The sequence below is a fragment of the Gavialis gangeticus genome, unplaced genomic scaffold (assembly GCF_001723915.1).
Source record: "Gavialis gangeticus isolate Ggan-Ray unplaced genomic scaffold, GavGan_comp1, whole genome shotgun sequence".
Lineage (NCBI taxonomy): Eukaryota > Metazoa > Chordata > Crocodylia > Gavialidae > Gavialis > Gavialis gangeticus.
The window spans coordinates 32104383-32113275 of NW_017729030.1; the positions used below are offsets into that span (position 1 = coordinate 32104383).

General features: G+C 45.5%; 1 protein-coding gene across 1 annotated transcript in view; it reads right to left on the minus strand.

The window, feature by feature from the left end:
* Positions 1-8671, minus strand: part of SCLT1 (sodium channel and clathrin linker 1) — a 143433-nt gene extending 134762 nt beyond the window's left edge. The window contains exons 1-2 of the mRNA XM_019522092.1: positions 8642-8671; positions 2725-2777 (exon numbers count right to left, since the gene is read on the minus strand). Of these exons, the coding sequence (XP_019377637.1) occupies positions 2725-2750 (26 nt within the window). The 5' untranslated portion in view covers positions 2751-2777; positions 8642-8671. The remainder of the gene's footprint in view (positions 1-2724; positions 2778-8641) is intronic.
* Positions 8672-8893: the final 222 nt, after the last annotated feature.

Here is an 8893-nt window from a genome sequence, read left to right on the forward strand (position 1 = left end):
TGTGTGGGGGGGAGAGGAAGATCAAGGCCCCCAAGGTGACGGAGGAAGTGGGGCAGGGACAGATCCCCGGGGGAAGGGGAAGGCAGCACCATGCTGGGCTACATTGCGCTGTGGTCAGGCCCTGGGCAGTAGCAGCACTGGGAAGGGGGAGCTATGGCAAATTTTCAGGTGCCTGCAGCCCCCCCACGTAACCCTGCTCCTAGCAGGGTTTTTACATTGCCCAGCCCACCCCAGACTTAGCGTGCAGCAGTAGCTGGCCCAGCTGGCGTGCTGATCCAGGGGTGCATGATTCCTGTGCCCTCCTAGGGTGCATGCCCTACCTCCCTACAACCTCCAGGTAAGCAGCTCATGGCTCCATCCCACAAGCAACTGTGCAGGACCTGTCCCTGCTCCAGCCCCATTCCCATCCTCTCTCAGCTGCTGCAGCTGCCTATACTGCCTGGCATTTGTCGGGGGGAGCATGTGCCTCCCCATCTGTGCACAGTGGAGGTAGCTGCCGCTGCAGGCTGGGCTTTGTGCCCCAAGGCTCACTGCAGCTCGACATTACATGTCCCACCGCTGGGCTGAGCCTTTTTCCCTACCTGCCCAGCAGCTCGATGCACATGGCGTTGAGCCACTCCTGGGTGGGCTGCAGTGGGGCTTGGGATGCCTAGCCTGCAACACAGCTGCCTCTGCTGTGCACAGATGGGGGGGGGGCATGTGCCCCCCGGGTCCTCTGTTGGGGTGTGCAGTGGCGGGAGACCCCCCCATGCCCCTGGATGAGGCGCCCAGGCTTGATCCTCCCACCACTTATCTGGCTAGGGCCCCACTCAACCTACCCCTGCTCCTGCCTCTGTGGCACTCTGTCCCTCCCCGCAGGGGCCTTGATCTGGCCTCTGCCCCTTCCCTCCCCCATGGACTGACCTGTTGGGTGGGGCGCATGTATGCATGCATGCATGCACACGCTCAGCCCCCCACCCCAGCCTCAGATTGACTCTAAGAGGCTCCGAGATCTACCGATTGATCAAGACTGACTGGTTGGTGACCGCTGTGATTACACTATGGACTAATGTCGGTGCACCTCTACTTGAAAGGCAACTTAAGTGGGTCACTTGTTCAGTGTTCTCCTTTACATCATGGACTATGGCTATTAAAAGCACATGTTCTTACTATCTGCAAATAACAAGAAGTTGGGAAAGGTTGCAAGCACTCTGGAGTACAAGATTGGGACTGAAAACAATTTTGATAAATTGGAGAAATGATTTAAAATCAACAAGATGAAATTCAGTTAAAGGAAGTGCAAAGTCCTACATGTCAGAAAGCAGAAGTCAAACATGATGTGATGCTGCTTCAAAAAGAGTAAAACTCATCCTTGGATGCATTTATGTGAGTTTGTAATGTAATATAAGACAAATAAGGCAACTATTCTGCTCTACTTCATGCTGGCGAGACCTTGGTTGAAAGAGTATCTCAAATTTGGAAGACCAGACTTTAAAATGTAGACAAACTGGAGGCGGTTCAGAAGAGAGCAACAAGAATAATAAGAGGTTTAAAAAACGTGACTCACGTTAAAGGTCTGAAAGAACTTAGTTTAAGTGTAGAAAAGAGAAGACTGAAGGTGTCAAAACAAAGCATAAAATATTAGGTCAAGGCAACAGTCTTTTAATACATAAGAAGGTGGTATGAAAAGAAAGAGGATCAGTTATTCTCCAAAAAATCAACTTAAAATTTGCAGCAAAACATGTGTTAGGGTCCAGGATGCCTATGCTGTTGGGTGAGATAATCTTTTACGATCCCTTCCTGCCCTAAGACTATGATTAGCCTCCCTACATTACAGTAAAAAAGTATGGGATTATAATGGAGTCCCATCCCAAACTTCCTGTTTTCCCCAGTTGCTAAGATGTTGGGTAGGACTGGGTAGATGAATTTCCCTTTAGGTCATATATAAGGAGAGCCAGAGAGTGACCAGTCCATAACAGCTTAGCCACCAAAGAAGCTACAGCAGTGTGCTGGACAGCTCCTGAAGCTGAGCAGATGGGTCAAAACTGGGAGACTATAGTTATCTGAGTTGTAAAGGACACTGAGTACAGAATATGTTTGAGACTGCTGGGAAAGATAGATAACGTGAGAGAGTGGCTGACTGTTGTGCCCCTCAGTGGAGAATAAGGGATCACTGGCTATTAAACAGTTTGCTCAGCATCACATAGGATGCTGATGGCAGAGCTGGGAAGTATTTAGAACTCAAAAGAGAATGTTTAAACATAAGACTGACCTCCATGAGTAAGTTGTAATTGTTTCTAATACTTTCCTTATTCACAGTTGGTCAGTCACTTAATGAACAGTTCAAAAATTGGTGCATATGAGCATTCTCTGTTTCCACTAACTGCAAGAACTTTTTTCCTGGCCTGCTTTGTATAATTCTTTCAAAGGGGAAGTTCTCCTCTTTTATCCATTCCACTTACAAATTACCAGCAGAAGTCTTATTCATTCAGGTTAATCTTCTGAATGATTAACACAATGGCCAAGAAACCATTTCTGGTTTCAACACACTTGTGAATTCTACTCTACTTGTTCACTCTAAAAATCTAGGCTAAAACTTATTCTTGTTTGTTAAATTTTGAATTGTAAAGCCATAAATTATGCTCTGAAAATGGCCATCTATAACACCATTCAGGGTGTAAAGTTTGATTTAAATACTATTATAAAACATTGTACAACTTTAAAAAAATCTGGATTCATGATTACCTTTGGTCTGACCCCTGAGATTCCATCACGTCGTTACCTCCAAGAGCACTTTTCTGTAATAACAGTTCACACATTAACACTGCTGTGCATCACTGAAAAAATGTTGATGTTCAGCTTATATACTGAAGGAGTCTAGTTCTGCTCCATTTGTACTGATAATATAAACCACAACCTGCACATTCAGTTTTAAATAAATATTCACAATGAACTCTTTCAATTTGAAACGATAGCACTGAATTCTCCTGGGTATGTTATGACATTCACAACTATACAGAAGTGTCGCATCAAAGAACAGAAGTCCAAGCTTCTTTCTAACAACTTGCAAGATGACACACAAATCCTATATTCTTTTTTAACATTTGGCCACATTAGCACTTGAAGCCCTTTCAAAAGGAGATTGTTTCAAAGGGGCAGCAGCTCGTATGTTTTAATAGTTATATGAGGAGGAGTTATGAATGATTTAAATGCAGCAAACCCACTCTTTCTCACCACGAGCAAGGTGAATACGCACTTCACAGAAAGAGAAGCAATAGGTGGTATCAACTAATTTAATAACTACTGGATTTTTTTAAGGTTCAAGTAAAGTTGCCTTAAGTCTTCATTCTCCATGTATAACTGTTTTTGCTTATATTAATGACAGGGCTTGAAAAAAAAAAAGTCCAACTGTTTCCAGGGCATATACAGTCTAATTCCATAGGTTTTATGGCTTCATAGTATGCAAACAAAAATCACAACATTTTAGCTCTTATGTCTGTAAAATGAGTACCTTTGCAACTTGATAGCTAAACTAGGAGCTGTCATCTTCCTACATCTGCAAACATACAATTTTAGTGCCTGTGCTACCACTCAGACATTTGCTAAGTTGAAGCAGAGCAGAAACTAATCTTCCTCAGGTGTTCACAGGTTCCCTAAACAGTAACAGCAGGAGAAGTAAATGGGACTACCCACAGGGGTGGCTGCCCCAAAATTAAGCTAAATTACACTAATGAACTCCCATTTTACAACTATGCTGGCCACTGACATCAGTGTAAAAACTACTACTGTAACCTATCTTCACAGATGTAGCTGTCAAAAGGATTCTCTATTTGGTACTGTTCAAATCTTATAGTTAGTCTCTGATCTGGGAAAAAACAAAATCCAAGTTAAACAGACTAATACTGCAGAAATATTTATCTGGCTTATGCCTGGGAAATTTACTGTAGCAGTTTGAAAGCATATCTGTGTGTTTATTTATAAAAATAGTAGTCATCTATTTAATTCACAATTTCTAATGGTTATAATTGGCTTTAAATGAACTGCACGTCTCACATTGCCCATATGCATTATAAAAACAGGTACCTGAGTCTAGACTGGGGTGCCCAATGTCATCTGACCTTCCCACAGGGCTCCCCACAGATCCAAAAATCTGGTGGTAAGGGGCAGCGGCCTGCTGCCAAATTTTTAGAGCTGGAGGGAGCCCTGGAGGTTAGAGTTTGTGGCCCTGTGTGCTAGACTGGGTGTGCAGGGCCAGGATGGGGCCTGATCCGGGAGTGCAGTGCCCAATCCTGGTGCTCAGGGCTGGGGCAAAGTTGGTGAGGGGCCCAATCTAGGAACCCAGGGCCCACTTCTGGTGCACTGACTCTGCTCTTGGTGCAAGGGGTTGGGTAGAGGTGGCATGGGGCCAATTCCAGACATATATGACCAGCCATGGCTGTATGGAACCTGATCCAGGCATGCAGAGGCAGGACCTGATCCAAGTCTATGGACTGGCCCTGTACAACTCAGACCCATGGGGCCCAAAAGTTGATCACCTTTGTTCTAGATAATGCAAGTAAAAGAAAGGATTCAGCATATGTATATGCAGCAACTCAAGAACTATGCTAAACCATCTAGACAGAAGGAATCTAACTATGCAGCTAGCTCTGTTAGATGGATGTCCTGGTTATGATAGAATATCTACATGGATTAGACTAATAGAACATGATTTTAACCATTTTAAAAGGGAAGGGACAGCTACTGCTCTGCATATCAACTGTTAGTTGGGAGATTTCAGACACAAAATGCTCTTCCCCGGTCCAGGGAAAGCAGCAGATAGTCTAACCTATATACCAGATAATACTATGGCTTCTGCTTAACTGAGACTGTACCTGGTAACATCTCTCTCAACTATACAGTTAGTTCAATAACCGCCCCCACATTGTTTCTATCATATTTCCTGGACCAACACAGCTACAATACTCCAACCCCCTTGACAGACTAAGTAACTCAAAAACTTACACTTCAAGTTGACAGAGTTCAAACAAAAAAAGAGTTTATTTTGCACTTGCATACTGTGTTTGTGAGACCTCGACCAAAATATTCTGCATTAAATAAAAAATTAAACTGCACGAGTCATACATTATAATTTAAATAAGTCAAGAGACAAAACTGGGTTTGCTTAATACAAGATGGTGCAGTTGAGAAGTCTACTGTAGAAGGATTCTTCCATTATACAGGACCTGTTTTTTTTAATTCTATCTAAAAAGTGACAGAGCAACCTGTCTCTTGACGTCATTTGCTCCAACTACTTAATCTTTTTAAAAACTGTATGAAATCAGTACCAATTATAACAATTAGAGAACTTCTACCAAATTAAATATATATAGAGATCAGTCTTGACCATCATACTTTGCCATGCTGGCAGTTTTCCACAAGTAATAGCACCTGGATTATGCCCAGCTCCTGTGTCCACTTACAAGTTATTTCCCTGTTTACAGAAGCCATATAGCCCTGGGTAGCCATATAGACCAGATGCTCTATCAATATTTTACTAGGTTCATTTCAGAATTTCAACAAAACTTGCTACCTCTTAGAAATGATGCTGATGTTACTTTGTAGTAAGGCAGATTACTAGAAGAGATCACAATACTAGCCTTGCAAAGACAAAATTGCAAAAAATATCCCTATAATGGATATATAAATATAGTAGAGCCCTGTGTTCACAGGGCTGGGTTCATTAGCTTTTGTGAAGATGAGGGTTTGTGAATTATACACGGAAAACTAAAAATGCTCAGTGTGATCTGCATTTTTGAACAGAAAGAATTCACCAATTGTATTGGGAAATAATTTCAAGGAGAATATGAGAGTCAGAGCGCCCATATGCGTAGTTCCTGACATGCAACAAACAACTGCTCTGGTGCTTAAGGTGGCTTGAAAAACAGCAAGCAACTATAAGAAAACTAGACTTGCCCCCTCCATTTCCTACTGCTGTGACTGCATTGTAATAAGGAGCTGAACAAGTTACTGGCCAGTGTCACCCACATACAGCTTTGATGCTTGTTCTTACCTCTGCAACCCTGATTCATTTGTTGCGCTGCTTGATTCAATTAGAATTCACAGCTGCTCACTGGGAATGAGAATAAAATGGGGCTAACATTGTGTGCTAGAGAGACACTGTTAGTCTGAAGTTAGGTGGAAGGCAGGGTAGGGCCATGTATATTACACATGTATATTACACAATTAACTGGTGAATTGCACAATACATATAGACTGGTCACATGCAAAGTGATTATCACATGATAAAAATGACTGGACAGCTATAAAGACAGCCAACCAGCTATCAAGCCAATGCTTGAAAACATGTAACCACTCTACACCAGTTTCTATCTAACTTTAATTTGAAGGTATAGCGGGACTCCAAGGAAGGGATTTGTTCGGAGAGGCCTGAGCTTTTGTGGCCTCCAGTCGACTCTGCCAGCCGTCACAGATAAATACCATAAAAATCAGAGCAACGATACCAATTCTCACTCTCCAAATTAAGCTGGGGGCAAAGCCACTTGAGTAAAAACCCTTTGGGTTCTGTACTGTGCAGTGGCACTTCTTCACCTTCCTCATGCTGTTGCAGTATAACTGTGCCCTCAACATACAGTTAAAGCCCCTTGTTAGCCTGATAAGATAAAGGTAAGGCAAAACACTGGAAAGAAAAATAAAAAGAAAGGGAGGGCTTATTCTGAACCTTCAGAGGAAGCATTAAAGAGGGAAGCAGGGCTTCCAAGTCAAGCCTGTCTTCAGAGCTTGCTTCCAGGATGGAGGGCAAGAGCAGGCAGGAAGTGGAAGCAGTGACTCAGCCACAGCACTGAGAAAGGGGCAGCCGAAAAGTCCAACTCTGTGAGGAAATAATTCTTGCTGTCTCTAGAGAGCATGGCCCTGTGCGTCGGATGGGATACGCGGGGCCTAATCTGGGCCAATTTGATACATTCAGAAACGTAGGCTTAGGCCTATCATAGACAACTATAAGCCCCCCTTTAAAAAAGAATGCCACTGAGAATGGAACAACTGATTGCTTGAGACAAATAAAAAAAGAAACCAGGAAACGGAGTGAGGGTTACAGGTTTGAAACAAGGGATCCACAAGAGGACACCGAGCAAAGCATGCTGGCCAGTGGCCACTGCCACCTGTATGAGTCAAGGAAGCCTGCAGATGCCGAGCAGCAAAACTCTGCCTGGAGACACAAGCAGACGAGCGAGAGGGTGGCAGCTCAGCCCGGTCCCACCCAGCCAGATCCTCCTTCCTGGTCTTGTAGGTGGCCAGCCTGGCCAGAGCCAGGAGGAAGTTGACCAGGCTTATTTGATGCATATTGGAAACATGGGCCTCGTACCCACAGAGCTATTGGGTATGCATCACTTAAAGTCATGGGACAAAGAAAATACAAAACAGGCATGGGAGTAACAATCACAGGTTCAGAACGAGTGCACTCAGGGGCACATGGACCAGAGTGTGCCAGACAATACCCCTGGGGCCTCCAACCAGCCCAAGGAGCCAGTGGGCACTGCCCAGTGAAACATGAAGGGACAGAGAAGCAGCCGCAGGGTCATCCTGGCCACAGTCTCTTCCCTGGTCCCATCTTCACAGAGGCCAATGAACCCACCTTTGAGTACAGGGCTCTACTGTATTTATGTATCAATTATAGGGATAATTTTTACAATGCATGCACTTTGTCTTTGCGAGGCTAGTATCATCATCTCTTCTAGTAATTTTCCTTACTGCCAATTAACATCAGCATCATTTCTAAGGGGCAGTAGGTTTTGTTGAAATCTGCAATGCACTTGGAGTCAATTGCCCGGCAAATACCACGAGAGCTTCAGGTCTGTAAAGGGTCCTTGCTCCTCAGTTCTTATTCCCAGTTCCTTTTTTATGCATCTCTAATGAAATTCTCTCTCTAGCATGTGTAATCTCAGCCTCTTGTGGGCTCTGATGAAGCATAACCCTATGCTTGTCTGGCAAAGGAAACATTGTGACCACTGAGGTGGTCCTCCAAGTCGCTCCCAGGGAAAACTGCTTTCCTGGCACGGAGATAGTACCTGCCAAGGTAATGTATAGTAAAACTCCTGCTTAGCTGCTGGAGTGGGAAGGTCTTGGCTTTATGGAAAGGGAAGACTCCTCCCTAGCTTGCTCCTGTGGCCTTATGGCTGAAGGCAAGCAAAACTCGGGGGCATCTGAACCCCAAGCTGGCTTGGGCCAGCAAGTAGGATGCTCGCCAAAAGTTTTGGAAACATCTGAAGCCCTTGGTGGGGGTGGGGGATGTTTGCTGGTAGCAGGACCATTTATGGTTCTGGACTGACTCTCGGATTTGGATTTTGTTTTTGGCTTGGAATGTGGAAAATTTAATTTAAAAAAATCAGGAATAACACGCTTTTATTGGGTAGGGATTAACTTTGAAAGAGGAACCAGGAATAAGGAACCGACTTCAGTCGCCCCAGGTCTATAATGCCACTGGGCGGCAGCCAGGAGGAGGCTGACCGGGAGGTCTCGGAGCGAGGGACGAAGGCAGAGCCACCCGGCCCGGCCCAGCCAAGCAGCCCGTCTCTTCAGAGCGCGCCCCAGGGGCAGGGGCAGGGACGCAAACCCCCCGGCCCGATCCCGGACCGCGGGATCACTCCCCCCACCCACTCGCACTTACCGCCTGCAGCAACGCCGCCAACTGCTTTAGTAACCGCTCCAGCACGCTGATTGCGGGGGAGTCACGTGACCCAGAAACCCCGCCCCCTCCCCGGCGACTGGCGAGGGAAGGCCGACACGACCTGGGAGAAGCTGCCGCGCATGCGCAGGGCGTTCGACCGTCAGTTCCTCTGCTTGGCTGCAGGGCCGGTGGCTGCTGGAACCCGGGTGGGTCACTGGGGGGGAGGGGGAATCCCCTCCCCCCCCCCCCCCC